Source organism: Acipenser ruthenus, chromosome 10 (assembly GCF_902713425.1).
Source record: "Acipenser ruthenus chromosome 10, fAciRut3.2 maternal haplotype, whole genome shotgun sequence".
In the NCBI taxonomy this organism is placed as follows: Eukaryota; Metazoa; Chordata; class Actinopteri; order Acipenseriformes; family Acipenseridae; genus Acipenser; species Acipenser ruthenus.
Genome location: NC_081198.1, coordinates 172637 through 197359, shown reverse-complemented (window position 1 = coordinate 197359; position 24723 = coordinate 172637). Strand labels below are relative to the sequence as shown.

The following is a 24723-nucleotide window of genomic DNA, read 5'->3' as shown; positions in this document are numbered from 1 at the left end:
TCGCTGGAGACCTCGAGCACTTTATCTGCAGTGAGGAGGGAACTCGAGAGAGAGAGAGAGAGAGAGAGAGAGAGAGAGAGAGAGAGAGAGAGAGAGTGTCACACACACACACTGACACAGGCACAGTCACAGACACACACACACACTGACTCACACTCAGAATCCAGCAGTGGAAGCCATGACTGCATTAAACATTTATCTCTGGAGTTAAGGCTGTACTCTGCCAAAGCGTATCGGCACACATTTTAATAACAACTCTCTAATCAAACCGGAACGCCAGTTAGATCCAGAACATGCCTGAGCCTGGTGCAGTACTGAGCCTCCTTGCTGTGCGGGGCATGAACATCAACCAGACCACAGACTCCACTGCTTCCTACCTGAGCCGCTGAGAAGGTGCCATCCATCACTCTGGGAATGGGAAATGCCTGGAATTCAAGGAGGAATCTTCCCTCTCCATCTCCTCCTAACCACTCTCTAATCTCAGACACTGTGGCACACGTTCTGCACTTGAACTTGCTGTCTGTGCAGCAGGAGGGCGAGGGTCTGAGTGCTGCTTTATTGATTAGACAGTCAGCGCTCACCCATGGATACCTCCTGCTCTCTCTCTCTCTCTGCTGCACAGTCATGGTGACTCACAGTTTGCAGGAGTCTCCCTCAACAGACCAGTGAGGAGTCTCCTTCAACAGACCAGTGAGGAGTCTCCCTCAACAGACAGCGAGGAGTCTCCTTCAACAGACCAGCGAGGAGTCTCCCTCAACAGACCAGCAAGGAGTCTCCCTCAACAGACCAGTGAGGAGTCTCCCTCAACAGACCAGCGAGGAGTCTCCCTCAACAGACCAGCGAGGAGTCTCCCTCAACAGACCAGCGAGGAGTCTCCCTCAACAGACCAGCGAGGAGTCTCCCTCAACAGACCAGCGAGGAGTCTCCCTCAACAGACCAGCGAGGAGTCTCCCTCAACAGACCAGCGAGGAGTCTCCCTCAACAGACCAGTGAGGGGGCTTGTTGCTGCCTGGTTTGTTTGGTCACTGTAGGTCAGTGTAGCGGCTCAGAACTGACTTTTGTCAAAAGTTCAGTGGAAAGTAGTGTAATACACTTCAGGAAATCTCAAAAACAGACCAACGATTGGATGGGCACGGAGACTGACCTGCTCCCTCAAGTCCAGTCCAATTCCAGAGCAGGCGTGAGGCATGGAGACTGAACTGCTCCCTCAAGTCCAGTCCAATTCCAGAGCAGGCGTGAGGCACGGAGACTGAACTGCTCCTTCAATCCCTCCTCCCCTAAGAGAAAGTGAGCTCCCTCCAGGAATGAAAAGTACTTCCATCATTGGAATGGGCGCTAAACAATCAGTCTGGACTGAGAAAACATTCAATGACCACCAGAGGGCAGTCCTGTTCCTATAATTAACTAGTGGGTTCGGCTCCCCAGGGCATTGGGTTTCACTGCATTCCAGAGGGGTTCAACTGCATAGGGAAGCATTGTAAAGCACAGAGAGGTGTTGTGAAGCATAGGGAAGCATTGTAAAGCACAGAGAGGTGTTGTGAAGCATAGGGAAGCATTGTTAAGCACAGCACTCGGGGCTGAAGAGATAAAGACACAGTGCGAGGGTCTGTGCAGCAGCACTTTACTGAGACGGGCTGCACTGTCATCTCCGTGCAGCTCTGTAAACACAGTTCATCTGAACAACTCATCCAGCAATCATTACAGTAAAGGCATCACAATTATAGACTCATAAATTACTTCTGTTACAATTCATCACTATTTTATACACATCAACTTTCATTTCAGGTGTGGGCTGGACACACGATGGGGTGGGGCACAGACAGCTGTGATCTGAGCATTCATTCATACAGCAGGGCGGAGGGGCGGGGCCTGATCTGAGCATTCATTCATACAGCAGGGCGGAGGGGCGGAGCCTGATCTGAGCATTCATTCATACAGCAGGGCGGAGGGGCGGGGCCTGATCTGAGCATTCATTTATACAGCAGGGCGGAGCCTAATCTGAGCACTCATTCATACAGCAGGGTGGAGGGGCGGAGCCTGATCTGAGCATTCATTCATACAGCAGGGCGGAGCCTAATCTGAGCATTCATTCATACAGCAGGGCGGAGGGGCGGGGCCTGATCTGAGCATTCATTCATACAGCAGGGCGGAGGGGCGGGGCCTGATCTGAGCATTCATTCATACAGCAGGGCGGAGGGGCGGGGCCTGATCTGAGCATTCATTTATACAGCAGGGCAGAGGGGCGGAGCCTGATCTGAGCATTCATTTATACAGCAGGGCGGAGCCTAATCTGAGCATTCATTCATACAGCAGGGCGGAGGGGCGGGGCCTGATCTGAGCATTCATTCATACAGCAGGGCGGAGGGGCGGGGCCTGATCTGAGCATTCATTCATACAGCAGGGCGGAGGGGCGGGGCCTGATCTGAGCAATCATTCATACAGCAGGGCGGAGGGGCGGGGTCTGATCTGAACATTCATTCATACAGCAGGGCGGAGGGGCGGGGCTTGATCTGAGCATTCATTCATACAGCAGGACAGAGCCTGATCTGAGCATTCATTCATACAGCAGGGCGGAGGGGCGGGGCCTGATCTGAGCATTCATTCATACAGCAGGGCAGAGGGGCGGGGCCTGATCTGAGCATTCATTCAGACTCCTGCTACTACAGGCTGAAAGAACTGTCTGTTTAACCTGGAACAAAGAGGAATCAGGGGGCAGAACCTGAGCCAATGCTTTAAGCACAGAAACCAGGACCAGAGGAACACAGTGTGGAGACAGACAGAGGAGACAGAGGGAAGGAGACACGTCTTCACAGAGAGTGGTGAGGGGATGGAATGGGCTGCCTAGTCAGAATCACTTGGATCCTTTAAGACCCGGCTTGACAGAGTTCTGAGACCAGCTGAATCTGCCCCCCCCTTTAAATGAAATTCATTTCAGATGAAGATTACAGTTGACCAGTCAGTCTGTGGAGCAGCTGTAAATGTGTGTAGAGAGACGGACACATCTCGTCTCAGGACAGCAGGGTTGGGGTCCCTCACAGCTCGTCCCTGGCCGTGGCCCCTGGGCTGTCCACGTGGTTCTGCCCCGCGGTGCTGATGTGGCCCTGCTGCCTGGCCTTGCGTGAGCGTTGAGAGTGCTGCCGGTCCCAGTCCGTCTCCACCCCCTCGTTGTCCCAGATGGTGGAGGTCTCCGTGTCGCTCACGTAGCCGGCATCGCCCGTGTAGTGAGTGGGGAACAGCAGCAGGGGCTCCGCGGAGAACGCCAGCAGCTCCCTCGGCTCAAAGTGCTCCATGTACTTCTTACTGGAACACAGCATGAGATCAGAGAGGCAGAGTGAAGCACTTGAGAAAAGCACTGTGGTACATGCATAGTAAAACCAGGGGGGCTCATGCAGTGCAAATCTACTGTGAGAACTCTGCTAGGTACAGAGTCACAGAGCTGAGCTGCTCTCCTCTCACTCCAGCTCAAATCTACTGTGGGAACTCTGCTAGGTACAGAGTCACAGAGCTGAGCTGCTCTCCTCTCACTCCAGCTCAAATCTACTGTGGGAACTCTGCTAGGTACAGAGTCACAGAGCTGAGCTGCTCTCCTCTCACTCCAGCTCAAATCTACTGTGGGAACTCTGCTAGGTATAGAGTCACAGAGCTGAGCTGCTCTCCTCTCACTCCAGCTCCACGCTGCACTGCTCTGAGGGCCTCTGTGCGTATTCCATGCTCATTCCAAATATTCCAGAGAGGGGAGGGGAGTTAGGATTCCGACCTCAATCCCACTGGGACCAGGGGAGGAACAGAGAGCCTCATTGTCCGGCTGGATCACGGTGTTATTCCCATTGATCCCGGGGAACAATCCCGACTCTGTCCCTGGGTAGAGTCTAGGAGAGGCCCCTCCCAGTGAGGGGTGTGGTCACGACAGGGCTCTGGAGGGGGTGTGGTCTCTCTCCACTGACACAGTCAGACTGCATTAGCTGAGAGACTGACCAACTCTGTGTGATTGTCTCACTCTCTGTCTGCCTGCCTGTCTGCCTGTCTATAGACAACGTACAGCACAGGGATTCGATTCTGTCTGAATGCTGGAGAAAACTTTATTGCAATATATCTGCAGTTTTACCATGCTTTCCCATGAATATACTGTGCTCTGTATCCCTCCTGCTTTCCCATGAATATACTGTGCTCTGTATCCCTCCTGCTTTCCCATGAATATACTGTGCTCTGTATCCCTCCTGCTTTCCCATGAATATACTGTGCTCTGTATCCCTCCTGCTTTCCCATGAATATACTGTGCTCTGTATCCCTCCTGCTTTCCCATGAATATACTGTGCTCTGTATCCCTCCTGCTTTCCCATGAATATACTGTGCTCTGTATCCCTCCTGCTTTGCCTTGTTTATGCAGTATGCTGCAGCACACCTCTGTGTGCTCTGCCATGCTTTCACTGTGCTCCACTCTGCTGTGCATTTCCTATGGAGACCTGTCATCGGGGTGGTGTGGGGCAGGTAGGGAGTGAGGGGTGCTCTGGGCAGGAGACTCACACGGGGTGCTTGTTAAAGGGAGCGAGGGGTGCTCAGGGCAGGAGACTCACACGGGGTGCTTGTTGAACATGACGGGCAGAAACTCGTCGACGGGCAGCATCTTCCCCAAGGGCTCGGCCCGCAGCAGCTTCAGCGCCCCCTGCTGGGAGAGTGCGTAGCCCAGAGTCCAGTACGAGTAATCGGCCTCCACCAGGTTCGGCACGCCCGCCACGGCCTGCTCAGGACGCTCCAGCTGCATGCGCTTCCGTCCCACATAGCTGAGAGAGAGAGCGAGAGAGAGAGAGAGAGAGGGAGCGAGAGAGGGGGAGGGGGACAGGGGGAGGAGAGAGGAAGCGAGAGAGGGGGAGGGAAGAAAGAGGGGCGCGAGAGAGAGAGAGAGAGAGAGAGAGAGAGAGAGAGAGAGAGAGAGAGAGAGAGAGAGAGAGAGAGAGAGAGAGAGAGACAGGGTGAGGGGGGGGGGGTCTGTGCACAGTATACTGCAGCCTGCAGCAAGTCTGTCTATCTGTCTGTGTGTCTGTCTGTCACACTCACATCAGATCCCAGTCCAGCTGGGCCCCCTTAACGTTTGCCATCATTAACATCATCTTCTTCTTGAATTGGGGTTCGAATCTCACATCATCCTCCAGGACCAGCACACTCTGCAAGCCTCGATCCACTGTCTGGGAGAGAGGAGAGAGGAGAGAGGAGAGAGGAGAGAAGGGAGAGGGGAGAGAGGAGAGAAGGATACAGGGATGGAAATAAGACTCCTATTGCATAGCACTGTCATCCACTGAAGCTTGATTAGCCACAGTGTATAGGTAACAAGTACAGGTGAGTCTTATTAAACTCATAGTGAAACCAGGAGTGGATCAGCCTGCTATGCAGTCCCTGAGTGCTGTGTGTCGGCCCAGCTCCAGTGCCAGCCCCAGGCAATGGGAGTCCAGTTTCCACCCCTGAGTTCTGTGTGTTTGGGCCCTGGAGCTCACCTCCTTCCAGGTGTGGTAGTGGCTCAGGAAGCAGCCGATCTCCCCCCGAGTCAGCACCCTCCGGGAGTAGGGGTCCTCATACCCGGGCAACATCTCGATCCCCAGAGCCTGCAGCTGAGACGTGTTGAGAGCCCTGCAGGAGGGGGGAGGGAGGGGGAGAGGAGGGGAGATTAAAACACATATTGAAACATCCAAAGATTTGTTACTTAATTTATTGTTTCTTTTACTAACCCTCTCACCCTCACTCTCCCCTCCCCTCACTCTCCCCTCCCCTGCCCCTTCTCTTCTCCCCCCTCTCCTCTCCCCTCTTACTTCCCGTCCACAGCGTCAGTGACGGTGGCGCTGATCCCCTGAGCCTCCAGGCTGCGCTCAGTCCTCTCCCGCCGGTCCCTGCGGCGCTTCAGATTGATCAGGAAGATCTGGAGAGACACGCCCAGTCAGCACCGCTCCTCAAACAGGAGACAGGGAGGCAGGGAGCGGGATGAGAGGGAGGGAGGCTGGGGGATGAGAGAGGGAGGGAGGGAGGCAGGGGGATGAGAGGGGGAGGGAGGCAGGGGGATGAGAGGGAGGGAGGGAGGGAGGGGGGATGAGAGGGAGGCAGGGAGGGGGCACAGGTACCTCGTCGAAGCCCATCCGGTCCAGTCTCTTGGGGGGGAGGTGCAGGTGCTGTGAGGGCTCAATGGGAGGGCGGTCGACTGAAAGAGAGAAAGAGAAGCAGCTTGAGGGGCAGGAGGAGAGAGAAACCCTGACCCCTGACCCCTCCCCCTCTAGTATTATTATTATTTATTATTATTATTATTATTAAGATGCTGGTAATGACAGCGCTGGAGAGCTCAGAGAGGAGTGTTTAGATCAGTACTCATTATTATTATTAAGGTGCTGGTAATGACAGCGCTGCAGAGCTGAGAGAGGACTGTTCATTATTAGTGTGATGTTTGGCGAGGTGGTGTGAGGAAGACCTGGAACAAAGGGCAGCATTGCTGGAGGAGGGGGGGGGGCTGTATGTGCTCAGAGATCCCCGCTGGAATTTCGAGAGGGCGTGAGAGCTCACCCTGTCCCAGGCTGTCAAGTCAGGTGGGGGGATGGAATTGGAGAGGGGGGGTGGAATATGATTGGGGGTGTGGAGCTGTGACCCCGAGACCGCTTCATCCAGAACTACCTCTCTGTGGTTTACAATGCTTACCTGTGCAATATGCTGTCCTGTACCTCTCTGTGGTTTACAATGCTTACCCGTGCAATATGCTGTCCTGTACCTCTCTGTGGTTTACAATGTTTACCCATGCAATATGCTGTCCTGTACCTCTCTGTGGTTTACAATGCTTACCCGTGCAATATGCTGTCCTGTACCTCTCTGTGGTTTACAATGCTTACCTGTGCAATATGCTGTCCTGTACCTCTCTGTGGTTTACAATGCTTACCCGTGCAATATGCTGTCCTGTACCTCTCTGTGGTTTACAATGTTTACCCGTGCATTACCATGCTCTCGCTGTGCTTTATCACACTGCAATGCCTTTGCTATGGGATTGTTTTACTCTAATTGGCCTCTCCCCAGCAGGGAGACTCATCTGCAGGCTGTTCAAAGAGACCCTGAGTGGTGTGTCTGAAGACAGTCTGCAGGTGTCTGCCAAGCTGGCAAGTGGGAGAGTGAGGGGGAGGGATGGAAATAAGACTCCCATTGCAAAGCAATTTGATCCATAGGGAAAGGGAGTTAGCATTAGTAAAGCTGGTAGGAGTAGAGAGACTCACTCATAGCCTCGATCTGGACGTGGATGAAGCTGTCCACTTCATCCTGCAGGGTCTGCTGGGCCTTCAGAGGGATGGTCAGGTACCCATAGTGCTCTCTGTTAGAGAGGTACATCTGGATTCCTGGAAAAGAGAGACACACTAATGAAACCCCGATCTCTCACAGCCACACCGAGCGCACAGCCCTGCCCCGTCTCCGAAACCCCGATCTCTCACAATCACACCGAGCGCACAGCCCCGCCCCGTCTCCGAAACCCCGATCTCTCACAGCCACACCGAGCGCACAGCCCCGCCCCGCCCCGAAACCCCGATCTCTCACAATCACACCGAGCGCACAGCCCCGCCCCGTCTCCGAAACCCCGATCTCTCACAATCACACCGAGCGCACAGCCCCGCCCCGTCCCCGAAACCCCGATCTCTCACAATCACACCGAGCGCACAGCCCCGCCCCGTCTCCGAAACCCCGATCTCTCACAATCACACCGAGCGCACAGCCCCGCCCCGTCTCCGAAACCCCGATCTCTCACAATCACACCGAGCGCACAGCCCCGCCCCGTCTCCGAAACCCCGATCTCTCACAGCCACAGCGAGCGCACAGCCCCGCCCCGTCTCCGAAACCCCGATCTCTCACAATCACACCGAGCGCACAGCCCCGCCCCGTCTCCAAAACCCCGATCTCTCACAATCACACCGAGCGCACAGCCCCGCCCCGTCCCCGAAACCCCGATCTCTCACAATCACACCGAGCGCACAGCCCCGCCCGGTCTCCGAAACCCCGATCTCTCACAATCACACCGAGCGCACAGCCCTGCCCCGTCTCCGAAACCCCGATCTCTCACAATCACACCGAGCGCACAGCCCCGCCCCGTCTCCGAAACCCCGATCTCTCACAATCACACCGAGCGCACAGCCCCGCCCCGTCTCTGAAACCCCGATCTCTCAGCAGCTATTCCAGCCCTCGTTTAACCCCCCTGCGCTGCACTGCTCTCATGGTAATCCGCTGCCCTGCCGAGAGGCTGACAGGAAGCCTGCTTGTTGTTTTAATGACACAGGACTTGGTTTGTTTTATTGGTTTTTTTTATGAGGGCTGCCCGCTGCTTTCCTCTGCTCCTGAATGTTTAATCATCAGCAGTGTTGCACAGGCACACGTGGCAGACCCAAGCAGAGCCCCCCCTCTGGACTCTGCAGCATCGCAGCTATACCGTCTGCTGGGCAGGCAGCTGGGCTGGTATATCACAAGGGGCGATATACCTGCCCTCAGCCCTGATGCTTTCCAATCCTCTGGGGGCTGGTCTGTTTGTCATGTTTAGGCAGTGTCAGTCTCTCAGTGTGTCTCAGTGTTTCAGCATGTGTGTATCAGAGCGTCTCAGTGTGTGTGTATTTCAGTGTGTGTCTGTGTGTGCGTGTGTGTCTCAGTGTTTTTCAGTGTGTCTGTGTGTGTCTCTCAGTGTATTTCAGTGTGTGTCTGTGTGTGCGTGTGTGTCTCAGTGTTTTTCAGTGTGTCTGTGTGTGTCTCTCAGTGTATTTCAGTGTGTCGGTGTGTGTGTGTGGGGGGGGGGGGGGGGGGGGGGGAGGGTCGCTCGAGGGGTACCTGCTTGCCGCACAGAGAACGCAAAGACCATGATGTCATCGAAGGCCCAGGTGTAGTCGGGGTGGGGGGGGTGGAAGGCCAGGCTGTGCGTGGCCTCTCTCTGGAGGTGGATTAGGAAGGTGGAGTGGACCATCGGCACCGCGAAGCAGCCCAGCTTCTTCCACTCCCGGATCGGGAGGTAGTCCGGGGTGCGCTTATAGAAGCCCTGAGAGGAGGAACAGACACGATCACACAGGCACTGACAGCCGTCAGCACTGCCCCATAGAGCAGAGAGACAGCCCCCAGCACTGCCCCTATAAAGCAGGGAGATAGCCCCCTGTGTGTCCCCAGTAGAGCCCCCGGTCTCTGTACCTGGGGGGTGATCCCACACCAGAAGTTGGAGTAGAGGGTGCGAGAGTCCAGCATCGGAGCCACGATGGTCCTGTTTTCTGCGATCATCAGGTTCAGGACTTGCCGGTTGGTCAGCAAGTTATCTGCATCTGCAAACTGAGCGAGCATGGGAGCATGAGAGAGTGCGAGAGAGCATGTGAGGGCGTGGAAGAGAGCGTGAGAGAGATTGCAAGAGAGACGTGTAGCTGGCACGCACCCCTCATCAAAACAGCCGTGCCCCGTCCCACACAGCACAGCACAGCGTACGAAACAGCAGCCCTAGCCTCCCACTCCCAACCCTACCACAGCCCCCCTCTATCCATCACAACACATCCCATTACCACCCCCAGCCCCTCTCTGGTCCCCCAGCCCCCCTCACCAGTATGTAGTCTGCCCAACGCTGTCGTGCTGCTTTCAGTGCCGCCTGCCTCAGCTTCATGACGTGGTTGAACCGGGAGCTCGTCCAGTGCTTGGGACCCATCTCATCTGTGTAGGACCTGGGGAGGACAGGCAGGGTCAGAGAGACAGACAGGCAGGCAGGGGGGCTGGTGCAGAGACACAGGACAGCACTAACCTGTACCTCCCAGACCCTCAATATCCTGTACAGACTCAGCCCATAGTGGTGCAGCCCCTCCCTCCCTCCCTCCCTGCCTGCCTGTGTGTCTGTACTCACTGCGGCTCCTCCATGGGTCTCCACTCCACGTAGTGGTGCAGCCCCTCCCTCCCTGCCTGTGTGTCTGTACTCACTGCGGCTCCTCCATGGGTCTCCACTCCACGTAGTGGTGCAGCCCCTCCCTGCCTGCCTGTGTGTCTGTACTCACTGCGGCTCCTCCATGGGTCTCCACTCCACGTAGTGGTGCAGCCCCTCCCTGCCTGCCTGTGTGTCTGTACTCACTGTGGCTCCTCCATGGGTCTCCACTCCACGTAGTGGTGCAGCCCCTCCCTCCCTGCCTGTGTGTCTGTACTCACTGTGGCTCCTCCATGGGTCTCCACTCCACGTAGTGGTGCAGCCCCTCCCTGCCTGCCTGTGTGTCTGTACCCACTGCGGCTCCTCCATGGGTCTCCACTCCACGTAGTGGTGCAGCCCCTCCCTGCCTGCCTGTGTGTCTGTACTCACTGTGGCTCCTCCATGGGTCTCCACTCCACGTAGTGGTGCAGCCCCTCCCTCCCTGCCTGTGTGTCTGTACTCTCTGTGGCTCCTCCATGGGTCTCCACTCCACGTAGTGGTGCAGCCCCTCCCTGCCTGCCTGTGTGTCTGTACTCACTGTGGCTCCTCCATGGGTCTCCACTCCACGTAGTGGTGCAGCCCCTCCCTCCCTGCCTGCCTGTGTGTCTGTACTCACTGTGGCTCCTCCATGGGTCTCCACTCCACGTAGTGGTGCAGCCCCTCCCTCCCTGCCTGTGTGTCTGTACTCACTGTGGCTCCTCCATGGGTCTCCACTCCACGTAGTGGTGCAGCCCCTCCCTGCCTGCCTGTGTGTCTGTACTCACTGTGGCTCCTCCATGGGTCTCCACTCCACGTAGTGGTGCAGCCCCTCCCTCCCTGCCTGTGTGTCTGTACTCACTGTGGTTCCTCCATGGGTCTCCACTCCACGTAGTGGTACAGCTCCTGCACGTTCCTCAGCCACTCGCGCAGGAGCGCCGTCGTGTTGTCAATGTTGTGATCTGTGGCCGCCCTGGAAGGGAAAGCAAATAGTCTTAATCATTCACAAGAACATGAGAAAGTTTACCAACGAGAGGAGGCCATTCAGCCCATCGGAGTTCGTCCGCTTCCTAGAGGCTGATTGACCAGTGAAAGGGTGTGCAGGAGGGCTGACCCGTGTGGATCAGGGCCCAGGCTTGTTATTGCTTGTTCTGCACTCTTTAAATGAGAGACCAACTCGCTTCACTCACAGGCCTGATACAGCAAACCTGATCAGAGGGATCCACCCACCACTAGAGACATACAACACACTGGACAGGACAGCACACTGGACAGGACACTCCCTGCGTCCGCCACCCGTCCGCTCCAGCTCATCCAGAACTCTGCTGCCCGCCTGGTGTTCTCTCTGCCTCGTTTCGCCCACGCTACTCCACTACTCCGCTCGCTCCACTGGCTCCCGATCACCGCTCGCATCCAGTTCAAGACTCTTGTACTAGCCTACAGATGCCTTGACCAGACTGCACCCAGCTACCTCCAGACCCTCATCTCTCCCTACACCCCCACTCGACCTCTCCGCTCCGCCTGCACTAGAAGACTGGCTCTACCTCCGCTACGCTCCCCTGCCTCCAGAGCCCGCTCCTTCTCCACCCTCACTCCGCAGTGGTGGAATGACCTTCCCACAGATGTCAGGACTGCCCAGTCCCTGACCACATTCCGGTGCCTCCTTAATACTCACCTCTTCAAACAGCACCTGTAGTACTCCTCTGTTTGTATCCTGGGACACTATCACCCTTCATGTAAATGTGCTTTATTTTGCTCTTATCTGCCCCCTATTTTACTGCATTTAATCCTGTACTTCAGAATACTGTAATCTGCAAGTGTTTAACCTGTAGTATTTTGTATTTAATCACATCCTGATGTAACTATCACTATTTAATCATATCCTGATGTAACTATCACTATTATCTGCTGTATTATTGAATTTTAGTTTGTCACACTTGTACTTTGCTTGAACAAAAGTTATTGTATTTCTTGCTCTTATTGTATTACTTGTATTGTAACACTTGAAATGTATTTGCTTACGATTGTAAGTCGCCCTGGATAAGGGCGTCTGCTAAGAAATAAATAATAATAATAATAATAATAATAATAATAATAACACACTGGACAGGACACCACACTGGACAGGATTGCCAGTACAACACACTGGACCAGACTGCCAGTACAACACACTGGACAGGACAACACACTGGACAGGACTGCCAATACAACACAGTGGACAGGACAACACACTGGACCGGACTGCCAGTACAACACACTGGACAGGACAACACACTGGACAGGACTGCCAGGACAACACACTGGACAGGACAACACACTGGACAGGACAACACACTGGACCAGACTGCCAGTACAACACACTGGACAGGACAACACAGTGGACAGGACACCACACTGGACAGGACACCTTCATTAGAAATGAGTAGACCTGTTCCCTTCCACACTGGACAGGACTGCAGGTTACCCGGAGCTCTCCCTATCCAGATTCGTCACAGTTACTTTGTTACTATCCCGACGCCTTCAAGAGCCTGTGTGTCTGTCTGGAGGTACACAGAGCCTCCCTGCTGTGGATCAGGAGGCTGGGTCTCCTGCCTGCGGACTGACCTGACCCCTCACCGCAGGCTCAGAGACGCTTGTTTACTCCCGGAGCAGGACGGGATGTTTACAGGCTGGGAGCAGCATGATTTCTCCCCGAGACAGAGCCTTGTCTGTGGGCAGCTCAGGCAGGATGCAGTGGAAAATCACGAACTGCATGGAGAGCTGCAGCGCCTGGACTGGACTTGACTGAACTGGACTGGACTGGACCTGCTCTCCACCTCGGCTGCAAATAGGGACACCACATGATTCCATGTTCACGAGGGCAAGTCTGGCTTCTTAACTCCCACCCCAATGCATGCTGGTAAGTGTAGTCCTGCTTCTCAAAGGGAAAGGTATCTGAGACAGGTCAAATGCACCAGAATGCATTGCGATGCGTGTTGAAAAGCCTGCACTGTCCCAAACTGTCCCAGTGAATGCGGACCTGTATGGGAACTTCAGCTGCAAAGCCTCTGATCTGCTTCCTGTTGGGAAAGGGATTACACAGCTTCTCCCGCAGGGAGGGAAACAAGAGTCCTATTACATAGCACTTTCACATGTTCCAGGTTTTACTGCACGCTTCATTAGCCACAGTGTGTGCTATTACTGTAATATGGAGCGGGGAGAGGGGGAGCAGGAAGAGATGGAGTGTGGAGAGGGGGAGCAGGAAGAGATGGAGTGTGGAGAGATGGAGAGGGGAGAGGTGGAGTGTGGAGAGATGGAGCAGGCAGGCAGACAGACAGACAGACACCAGTACTGCCAGTCTTTCACACTTACTGGCATCAGGTTTATTTGAACTGCAACGCATCCTGTGCATATGAACTGGACTGGAGCGGTTTCCTCTGAGCTGTGAAGCAGTAAATCCAGACCTGCCCGTCACTGTGCTGAGGAGAGGATGTCCTGTACAGACAGCACTGACCTCAGCTCAGCACAGGGTTTTTCCACTGCAGGCTCCCCACACTTGGAGCTGAGAGCCCTGTTTAACACACTGAGAACACGCCTGCAATTACCCTGCAAGCCCTGAGCTGTAAACACCATCACAGCATGCCAGAGCAGCTCCCACTCCACAGAGAAGACAAGAATATCCAGGGCAGGGTCATTGCACCCTTTGTTCAATGTTAACCTTTGTAAAAAAATGTGTAGTTAATAGTTTGTTTTGTCTGAGGGGGAGGGGAGAGAGGAGAGAGAGGAGGGGTGAGAGGAGAAAGAGGGGTGAGAGGAGCAGGCTGAGAGGGGAGAGAGGAGAGAGAGGAGGGGAGAGGGGAGAGGGGAGAAGGCTGAGAGGGAAGAGAGATGAGGGGAGAGGAGAGACAGAGGAGGGGAGAGGGGAGAGAGAGGAGGGGAGAGGGTAGAGGGGAGAAGGCTGAGAGGGGAGAGAGGAGGTGAGAGATGAGGGGAGAGGGGTGAGAGGGGAGAGAGGAGGGGTGAGAGGAGAAGGCTGAGAGGGGAGAGGTAAGAGGAGGGGAGAGGGGTGAGAGGAGAAGGCTGAGAGGGGAGAGAGGAGGTGAGAGATGAGGGGAGAGGGGTGAGAGGAGAAGGCTGAGAGGGGAGAGAGGAGGTGAGAGATGAGGGGAGAGGGGTGAGAGGAGAAGGCTGAGAGGGGAGAGAGGAGGTGAGAGATGAGGGGAGAGGGGTGAGAGGAGAAGGCTGAGAGGGGAGAGAGGAGGTGAGAGATGAGGGGAGAGGGTGAGAGGGGGAGTGGGCAGGTAGGATTTAGAGTGCAGCTCCTGCCAGCTCCCTGTCTAATTGGACCAGGCTGAGCCCAGCGCTCTGAAGTGCTGCTGTGTGAGAGAGGCAGCTGTGATAATGAGGACTAACAAGCCAGAGTTCAGTTGTAAAAGCAGCAGAGAGGATTTAATTAAACTGACAGCAGGGCTTGTGTGCGGGTATGTGTGAAAATGCATGCATGTGTGTGCGTGTGTGTGTGTGTGTGTGTTTCAGTGTATGGTGTCAGTTCATGAGTGTGATCATACCCATCTCCCTTCCATCTGGAGCCCACATGGACCCCTCATGTGGTGGGGCGACTCGCAGAGACAGAGGCTCCAGGCAAGGAAACAGCTAGCTGAGACCAAGCTGCCCGTGGATGGGAGCGGGCTGCCAGAGACCTGGCCTGCACTGACCATTATTATTACTTCATCCTTTACTGGACTAGCCTGCCTGCAGCGCTGCCAGAGACCTGCCCTGCACTGAGACACAAGGAATCATAGTGCAGTGTAAAATTCAACAGGACTGAGAGACGGCAGCTTTATGACCATTTATAACCATCCTAAATAAAAAGCTGCTGCTAATAACAGCAGCGGGATCAGTCTGAGACTGCAGCAGAACAGCCACGGGGGGGGGGGGGGGGGGGGGAAACAGCCCACAGCCAGGGCAGTCAGAACAGCAACGGGGGGGGGGGGGGAGGGGAACAGCCCACAGCCAGGGCAGTCAGAACAGCTGGGGGGGGGGGGGGGGGGGGGGACTTCCATTTACACAGCGCGCTCCAGAAACGAACACTATGATTAGTGTGATAACTCGTGTTGTGAGCGGGCCGCGTGTCGTCCTTGCATTGCACATTACCTGTTGCCTCTACAGACAGCGCGCATGCCCCGGTTTAAACAGCACAGTAGCCAGCCTCTCCAAGCCCAGGCTGTGTCGGGTCTTTTTATTTGCAATGTAATTTGACACTGAGATGTCGGGTGCTTACTACTGAGTTCAACGTGACCTCGCACTGCCGTGTGAGAATTTTTTTATTTTTTTTACCTTCCAGGCCAGTGAGCTTCGGGCGCCTTTTTAAGTATGTATGAGAGGTGCAGCTGCCAGCTTCAATACAATCAGGCTCTTTGCAGATTGGAGCCGCCGATTAGAAGGGCTGTGAAGAACGTTTCATTGCGAACACGGTGTTTGTTCTGACCCGTGCGTGCAGCGCAGGCCCGTGTAAATATTCTTCAGAAACTGCATTGTTATTTAAATAACTTTTTGTTAACCATATTGACGCGCAATGCAAGTCACTGAAATAAAAACAACACATGCGCTAACTGCGATAAACGGGTTTTTAACTAATTATAGCACCCAATATATTCGTGTTTTCACCAGGTCTGCAGAACTCATTAGTGATTTTAGCAGCGGCTCTCGCTCTCCCACTCCACTCCACTCCACTCCTCCCCTCTCCTCTCCTCTCTGAAGTGTGGTGCTTGAGTCCACAAGGACACCCGGGCACCAGACTAACACAGATTCCTGCGCGCTCTCCTCTCGCTTGGACGCTCGGAGTGACAGCAGCATCGTGACAGCTCTCCAGCCTCCCGAGCCGGCACGGTGTCACCGCTGTCACGAACCGGCTAAAGGCTTCAGCTTGCCGGAGTTTATTTTGTACCCGACTCGATCAAACAGCACAGCAGGCGTAATCGTACAACTCTGCAAATGAAACGACCGAACCTGGATTCGTGCCAGTTCACGTGAAACTCCGGGTACAGCGTCAGACAGCATCACAGCGCTGTGCTGGTACAGGACACAGGGCAAGACCGTCCTAAACGTTTACCACAGTAAATGTGCAGCCAAGCCTCCACTTTCACAGTGCTTTCCTCATAGTGTGCATTTACCATAGTTTATAATGGTCTGCCATGTCTTTGAATATGCTGCTGCTTTTCAATGCTTGCCTATGCTTCACTGCTTCCATTGTGCTCTATTAAACTTTGCTGTGCTTTTGCTGCAGGAAGCTTTTAAAGAGGAAAGCTTGTTAGACTGCTCTGTTCCTAAGCCTCTCAGTTGGGTGTCAGGCTTATTTATTTGTGGTTCAGTGACAATAAGCCAGGGATTATTTTGAGAATGGAGCTAGCCCCATGTGCATTCAGTCCTGTCCATAGGCATGCTGGGTAAGGGAACCAGCATTTATGTATTGTGGATTCACACACAGTGTGTAACTGCACAGTGTGACAGTGGATTCACACACACTGTGTAACTGCACAGTGTGTCAGCGGATTCACACACAGTGTGTAACTGCACAGTGTGACAGCGGATTCACACACACTGTGTAACTGCACAGTGTGTCAGCGGATTCACACACAGTGTGTAACTGCACAGTGTGACAGCGGATTCACACACAGTGTGTAACTGCACAGTGTGACAGTGGATTCACACACACTGTGTAACTGCACAGTGTGTCAGTGGATTCACACACAGTGTGTAACTGCACAGTGTGACAGCGGATTCACACACAGTGTGTAACTGCACAGTGTGTCAGCGGATTCACACACAGTGTGTAACTGCACAGTGTGACAGCGGATTCACACACAGTGTGTAACTGCACAGTGTGACAGTGGATTCACACACACTGTGTAACTGCACAGTGTGACAGTGGATTCACACACAGTGTGTAACTGCACAGTGTGACAGCGGATTCACACACAGTGTGTAACTGCACAGTGTGCAGTTTCAGGGGGTGTCAGGGTGAGTTCACACACAGTGTGCAGTCTCAGGGTGGGTCAGGGTGGATTCACACACAGCGTGCAGTCTCAAGGTGTATTGCTGCTGCTGCTCTGGGACGCTGTCTCAGCTGCTCCTCCTGTCCAGCTGGGGGTGATAATGATCAGGTCCAGGACTACAGTCTAAGCCGTGAAGCTCAGCTCTGGTGTAATAATATTTACAGTACCTGGTATTAACATGTGCTCAACTCTAGTGATTACAGAGTTACTGTAAAGACTGTTTACAGCGACAGGGTCCGTCCCCTCCGAGAGAGGGAGAGACGCCGCTGTTTACAGTGACAGGGTCCGTCCCCTCCGAGAGGGAGAGACGCCGCTGTTTACAGTGACAGGGTCCATCGAAACAGTGTGTGTGTTTTATGATCATGTCTTTAATAAACTGTGTGTGTTTCATGATCATGTCTAATAAACTGTGTGCGTGTTTGATGATTGTGTTTTTAATAAACGGTGTGTGTGTGTTTGATGATCGTGTTTTTAATAAACGGTGTGCGTGTTTGATGATCGTGTTTTTAATAAACGGTGTGTGTGTTTGATGATCACAGTTTGAGAGGGGAGCCAGGTGAGCTCAATGGATCAGCCAGGATAAGCAGGATCCAGTTTTTATTATGGTGCCGCTAACTGTGTCCTTCCCGTCATTATTCAAAGCAAACCATTCCAAAGAAAAGCAGCGTCACAGCAGCTTGTACTGTCCTTATGCCGTAGCTTATAAAAGCTGCTATCAGGAAAATTAAAATATAATCTAGAAGACAGTGTGGCATTCCAACAGTACAGCCAACAGTACAATGCCTTTAGAGAGGCCAAGAACTCACTCCCAATCAAGAGATTCAACACAGCTAGAGAACTCACTCCCAATCAAGAGATTCAACACAGCTAGAGAGAACTCACTCCCAATCAAGAGATTCAACACAGCTATAGAGAACTCACTCCCAATCAAGAGATTCAACACAGCTATAGAGAACTCACTCCCAATCAAGAGATTCAACACAGCTAGAGAACTCACTCCCAATCAAGAGATTCAACACAGCTAGAGAGAACTCACTCCCAATCAAGAGATTCAACACAGCTACAGAGAACTCACTCCCAATCAAGAGATTCAACACAGCTACAGAGAACTCACTCCCAATCAAGAGATTCAACACAGCTAGAGAACTCACTCCCAATCAAGAGATTCAACACAGCTAGAGAGAACTCACTCCCAATCAAGAGATTCAACACAGCTACAGAGAACTCACTCCCAATCAAGAGATTCAACACAGCTAGAGAACTCACTCCCAATCAAGAGATTCAACACAGCTAGAGAGAACTCACTCCCAATCAAGAGATTCAACACAGCTAGAGAACTCACTCCCAATCAAGAGATTCAACACAGCTACAGAGAACTCACTCCCAATCAAGAGATTCAACACAGCTAGAGAACTCACCCCCAATCAAGAGATTCAACACAGCTAGAGAACTCACTCCCAATCAAGAGATTCAACACAGCTAGAGAACTCACCCCCAATCAAGAGATTCAACACAGCTAGAGAGAACTCACTCCCAATCAAGAGATTCAACACAGCTAGAGAACTCACTCCCAATCAAGAGATTCAACACAGCTAGAGAGAACTCACTCCCAATCAAGAGATTCAACACAGCTATAGAGAACTCACTCCCAATCAAGAGATTCAACACAGCTATAGAGAACTCACTCCCAATCAAGAGATTCAACACAGCTAGAGAACTCACTCCCAATCAAGAGATTCAACACAGCTAGAGAACTCACTCCCAATCAAGAGATTCAACACAGCTACAGAGAAGCTGTTCATTTAGTGCTACTGAACTGAGGGGGTGACTGCCATGGTGTTGAGCAGGGTTGGGGTCAGTTAGAAACAAACACACAGCACAGTCTTTCAAACAAACAAACAAACAAACACACAGCACAGTCTTCCAAACAAACAAACAAACAAACACACACACAGCACAGTCTTCCAAACAAACAAACAAACAAACACACAGCACAGTCTTTCAAACAAACAAACAAACACACAGCACAGTCTTTCAAACAAACAAACAAACAAACACACACACAGCACAGTCTTCCAAACAAACAAACAAACAAACAAACACACAGCACAGTCTTTCAAACAAACAAACAAACAAACAAACACACAGCACAGTCTTTCAAACAAACAAACAAACACACAGCACAGTCTTTCAAACAAACAGACTAATAAACAGCACAGTCTTCCAAACAAACACACAGCACAGTCTTTCAAACAAACAAACAATCAATCAATCAAACAGCACAGTCTTAATCTAACTCCTAAACGGTTGTCTTTGTCCACATCGGGACACGCGGACGCAGCAGTGATAACCCCTGCTGTGTAGGTACGGCCTGTCTATCAATCGGATTATAACACTGAGACCAGATAGCGCACAAGCAGCTACCATTAGATGAAGTTCCAGGGGTCTTGAACACAGTTACTGTATTGCTCCTGAAGTCATTGAGAAACTCCACCCGGGGCTGGCTGTGTCCGAGCAGACAGGCTGCAGCAGAGCCACTCTCCATCTCAAACACCCAGCTCTCTGGGTTCAATCAGAGCCACACTCTCCATCTCAAACACTCAGGTCTCTGGGTTCAATCAGAGCCACGCTCTCCATCTCAAACACTCAGGTCTCTGGGTTCAATCAGAGCCACGCTCTCCATCTCAAACACTCAGGTCTCTGGGTTCAATCAGAGCCACACTCTCCATCTCAAACACTCAGGTCTCTGGGTTCAATCAGAGCCACACTCTCCATCTCAAACACTCAGGTCTCTGGGTTCAATCAGAGCCACACTCTCCATCTCAAACACTCAGCTCTCTGGGTTCAATCAGAGCCACGCTCTCCATCTCAAACACTCAGGTCTCTGGGTTCAATCAGAGCCACACTCTCCATCTCAAACACTCAGGTCTCTGGGTTCAATCAGAGCCACGCTCTCCATCTCAAACACCCAGCTCTCTGGGTTCAGTCAGAGCCACGCTCTCCATCTCAAACACCCAGCTCTCTGGGTTCAGTCAAAGCCACGCTCTCCATCTCAAACACTCAGCTCTCTGGGTTCAGTCAGAGCCACGCTCTCCATCTCAAACACTCAGCTCTCTGGGTTCAGTCAGAGCCACACTCTCCATCTCAAACACCCAGCTCTCCGGGTTCAATCAGAGCCACGCTCTCCATCTCAAACACTCAGCTCTCCGGGTTCAATCAGAGCCACACTCTCCATCTCAAACACCCAGCTCTCTGGGTTCAATCAGAGCCACACTCTCCATCTCAAACACTCGGGTCGCTCTGTTCAATGGTGCGTGAAACGTAAAATCAGCCAAAACAAAAACCAAATACTAGGTGATCAAAGTCGATTACCCAGCCAGAAAGCACAATACTGTTGTGTTGCTACATTGGCGTTCGAGGGAAAGTTATTTTTGGTAATACAGCTTTTGATATTTGTATTGAAATTCAATACATACACATTTATACCCCATGCTCCCATTCTAAACTAAACTTACCTCCCCAGGGTTACTGCCACGCTATTAACAAGTCAGATACCTTCTATAGTAAGAGTGTTACAAGAAAGCCATTCATAAAAACAACAGCAGTAGCCCTTAATTAAAGCGACACGTGCTTTAAAATAGCCTCCAGTGTCACGATGCTCCACACCTTCACTTGAGCAATAAACATGTGAATCCGCGCGTCAACATTCCTCGTGTTAAAAACAATATTAACAAACCTCAGCGCTCAATACCCGAGGAACCCCTGAACCTCCAGAAGAGACAAATCACTTCACGATGCTTCTGCAAACCTCAGCGCTCAATACCCGAGTAACCCCTGAACCTCCAGAAGAGACAAATCACTTCACGATGCTTCTGCAAACCTCAGCGCTCAATACCCGAGTAACCCCTGAACCTCCAGAAGAGACAAATCACTTCACGATGCTTCTGCAAACCTCAGCGCTCAATACCCGAGGAACCCCTGAACCTCCAGAAGAGCCAAATCACTTCACGATGCTTCTGCAAACCTCAGAGCTCAATACCCGAGTAACCCCTGAACCTCCAGAAGAGACAAATCACTTCACGATGCTTCTGCAAACCTCAGCGCTCAATACCCGAGGAACCCCTGAACCTCCAGAAGAGCCAAATCACTTCACGATGCTTCTGCAAACCTCAGCGCTCAATACCCGAGGAACCCCTGAACCTCCAGAAGAGCCAAATCACTTCACGATGCTTCTGCAAACCTCAGCGCTCAATACCCGAGGAACCCCTGAACCTCCAGAAGAGACAAATCACTTCACGATGCTTCTGCAAACCTCAGCGCTCAATACCCGAGTAACCCCTGAACCTCCAGAAGAGACAAATCACTTCACGATGCTTCTGCAAACCTCAGCGCTCAATACCCGAGGAACCCCTGAACCTCCAGAAGAGCCAAATCACTTCACGATGCTTCTGCAAACCTCAGCGCTCAATACCCGAGGAACCCCTGAACCTCCAGAAGAGCCAAATCACTTCACGATGCTTCTGCAAACCTCAGCGCTCAATACCCGAGGAACCCCTGAACCTCCAGAAGAGCCAAATCACTTCACGATGCTTCTGCAAACCTCAGCGCTCAATACCCGAGGAACCCCTGAACCTCCAGAAGAGCCAAATCACTTCACGATGCTTCTGCAAACCTCAGCGCTCAATACCCGAGTAACCCCTGAACCTCCAGAAGAGCCAAATCACTTCACGATGCTTCTGCAAACCTCAGCGCTCAATACCCGAGGAACCCCTGAACCTCCATAAGAGACAAATCACTTCACGATGCTTCTGCAAACCTCAGCGCTCAATACCCGAGTAACCCCTGAACCTCCAGAAGAGCCAAATCACTTCACGATGCTTCTGCAAACCTCAGCGCTCAATACCCGAGTAACCCCTGAACCTCCAGAAGAGCCAAATCACTTCACGATGCTTCTGCAAACCTCAGCGCTCAATACCCGAGGAACCCCTGAACCTCCAGAAGAGCCAAATCACTTCACGATGCTTCTGCAAACCTCAGCGCTCAATACCCGAGGAACCCCTGAACCTCCAGAAGAGCCAAATCACTTCACGATGCTTCTGCAAACCTCAGCGCTCAATACCCGAGGAACCCCTGAACCTCCAGAAGAGACAAATCACTTCACGATGCTTCTGCAAACCTCAGCGCTCAATACCCGAGTAACCCCTGAACCTCCAGAAGAGCCAAATCACTTCACGATGCTTCTGCAAACCTCAGCGCTCAATACCCGAGGAACCCCTGAACCTCCAGAAGAGCCAAATCACTTCACGATGCTTCTGCAAACCTCAGCGCTCAATACCCGAGGAACCCCTGAACCTCCAGAAGAGCCAAATCACTTCACGATGCTTCTGCAAACCTCAGCGCTCAATACCCGAGGAACCCCTGAACCTCCATAAGAGACAAATCACTTCACGATGCTTCTGCAAACCTCAGTGCTCAATACCCGAGTAACCCCTGAACCTCCAGAAGAGACAAATCACTTCACGATGCTTCTGCAAACCTCAGCGCTCAATACCCGAGGAACCCCTGAACCTCCAGAAGAGACAAATCACTTCACGATGCTTCTGCAAACCTCAGCGCTCAATACCCGAGTAACCCCTGAACCTCCAGAAGAGACAAATCACTTCACGATGCTTCTGCAAACCTCAGCGCTCAATACCCGAGTAACCCCTGAACCTCCAGAAGAGACAAATCACTTCACGATGCTTCTGCAAACAGCTATGTTAGGGTCTATCGCTTGAATGCCTAAACAGCGAACGCAGCGTCTGTATTTGCAGGTGATCTGCGGTTTAAAAAGCCTCTAATAACATTACAGTATAGCGGCAGTTACAGCGTTTTACAAACCAGCTCTCAAACAGCGAGTCTTCCAGAGAGATACACCCCCTGCCAAAAGGTACCGTGAGACTGCGCTATATAAAGCGTTCACTTAAAAAAAACAACAAGATCAAAACAATGTGATTGGAAGCTGCTGAACATCTTTTACAAGATACTTGTTTCGCTGGGAAACTACACGAGACTGAATATCCACTGCAGAAATCAATGCATTCCAACACTGTGTGGAAACAGGTAAATCATACAAGACACATACAAAAACAACCTGTGTGCGTGTACGTGTGTGCGTGTGCGTGTGCGTGTGTGTGTGTGCGTTTCCTCACCAGATAGCGAGCCGGTCCTTCGGGTAGTCCAGCCTCTCGATGCAGCCCAGGTAGAAGGGCAAACTGTGGGCGCTGTTCCTCGCGATAATCGCTATTAAGATTTTGGGTTTCTGGAGCGCAGATTCCGGTACAACTTTCTCCCCCACCACGGTCACCAGCTCCGCACTGGTCCCGCACAGCAGGACCGAGAGAGAGGTGAAAATAGTCCCGAAAGTGAGAGCTGTGTGTGCAGCCATGTTCCCCAGCGCTCCGCTCGACTCTCTGAGTGCAGAGTGCGAGTGAGTCTCAGGAGCGCCTCTGAGGCGAGGGGCCGGCTTTACCCCCAGCAGGGCACTCTGCCGGTGTTGCTTCAGGAGGCGTGACACCTAACCTCATTAGCCTATTATTAGAATGGTTCGTTCGCGCGTTCTTTCTTACTTCCTTTCTTTCTTCCTTTTATTGTTTTATTTAAAAAAAAGAAAATCAATTAGTGTGATTATTATAGGCATGGCAACAGGCCGGCGCTCTTCAGAATCAGTGAATGCATGCGGTTTGCTGATTTCACATGTTTACAATTGAGTGTGATTGGAGACGGTGCCATTTTACGGGGGTGGGGGGGATTTTTATCAAGCAAAAATCATCCCATAGGAATTGGCCAGTACGTACCTGCTAGCCTCCCAACAGGTAGAGCAGGTCCAGCGCTTTAATGGACGTCTGATGTAGTAGCCGCTAGGGGGGCGCTAAAAAGCGGTGTTTAATAGTTTAATAGAAACAGCTAGGTTTAGGGGTAGAGATGAGGTTAGGGTTAGGGTTAGGGGTAGAGATGAGGTTAGGGTTAGGGTTAGGGGTAGAGATGAGGTTAGGGTTAGGGTTAGGGGTAGAGATGAGGTTAGGGTTAGGGTTAGGGTTAGAGATGAGGTTGAACACAGTGAACACAGCGATCAGGAGGCTGGCATCACTCTCTCAGTGTGTCTTACACAGTGAACACAGCGATCAGGAGGCTGGCATCACTCTCTCAGTGTGTCTCACACAGTGAACACAGCGATCAGGAGGCTGGCATCACTCTCTCAGTGTGTCTTACACAGTGAACACAGCGATCAGGAGGCTGGCATCACTCTCTCAGTGTGTCTCACACAGTGAACACAGCGATCAGGAGGCTGGCATCACTCTCTCAGTGTGTCCCACACAGTGAACACAGCGATCAGGAGGCTGGCATCACTCTCTCAGTGCGTCCCACACAGTGAGCACAGCAATCAGGAGGCTGGCATCACTCTCTCAGTGTGTCCCACACAGTCAACACAGCGATCAGGAGGCTGGCATCACTCTCTCAGTGTGTCCCACACAGTGAACACAGCGATCAGGAGGCTGGCATCACTCTCTCCATGTCGCACACAACGAACACAGTGACTCGTGATTCTATGACTCGTTACTCTATGACTCGTTATTCTATGACTCGTTATTCTATGACTCGTGATTCTATGACTCGTTACTCTATGACTCGTTACTCTATGACTCGTTATTCTATGACTCGTGATTCTATGACTCGTGATTCTATGACTCGTGATTCTATGACTCGTGATTCTATGACTCATCTTGAACCGAGGCTTAGCCCTCTGCAGGGACA

General features: G+C 52.4%; 1 protein-coding gene across 2 annotated transcripts; it reads right to left on the bottom strand.

Moving 5' to 3' along the window:
- Nucleotides 1-1607: 1607 nt before the first annotated feature.
- On the bottom strand, nucleotides 1608-23605 carry LOC117405040 (procollagen galactosyltransferase 2). 2 transcript variants are annotated; one of them, XM_034007825.3, is made up of 12 exons: nucleotides 23121-23605; nucleotides 10758-10868; nucleotides 9572-9689; nucleotides 9175-9309; nucleotides 8824-9028; nucleotides 7236-7355; nucleotides 6108-6184; nucleotides 5802-5908; nucleotides 5490-5622; nucleotides 5056-5183; nucleotides 4575-4781; nucleotides 1608-3300 (listed from the first exon to the last, which is right to left on the bottom strand). In XM_034007825.3, the coding sequence occupies exons 1-12, from the start codon at nucleotides 23354-23356 to the stop codon at nucleotides 3033-3035; spliced, it is 1845 nt and encodes a 614-aa protein (XP_033863716.3). In that variant the 5' UTR covers nucleotides 23357-23605; the 3' UTR covers nucleotides 1608-3032. The 2 variants fall into 2 exon arrangements, with proteins under 2 accessions (XP_033863716.3, XP_058887360.1); XM_059031377.1 differs by lacking the exons at nucleotides 10758-10868; nucleotides 23121-23605 and adding an exon at nucleotides 10088-10279.
- Nucleotides 23606-24723: the final 1118 nt, after the last annotated feature.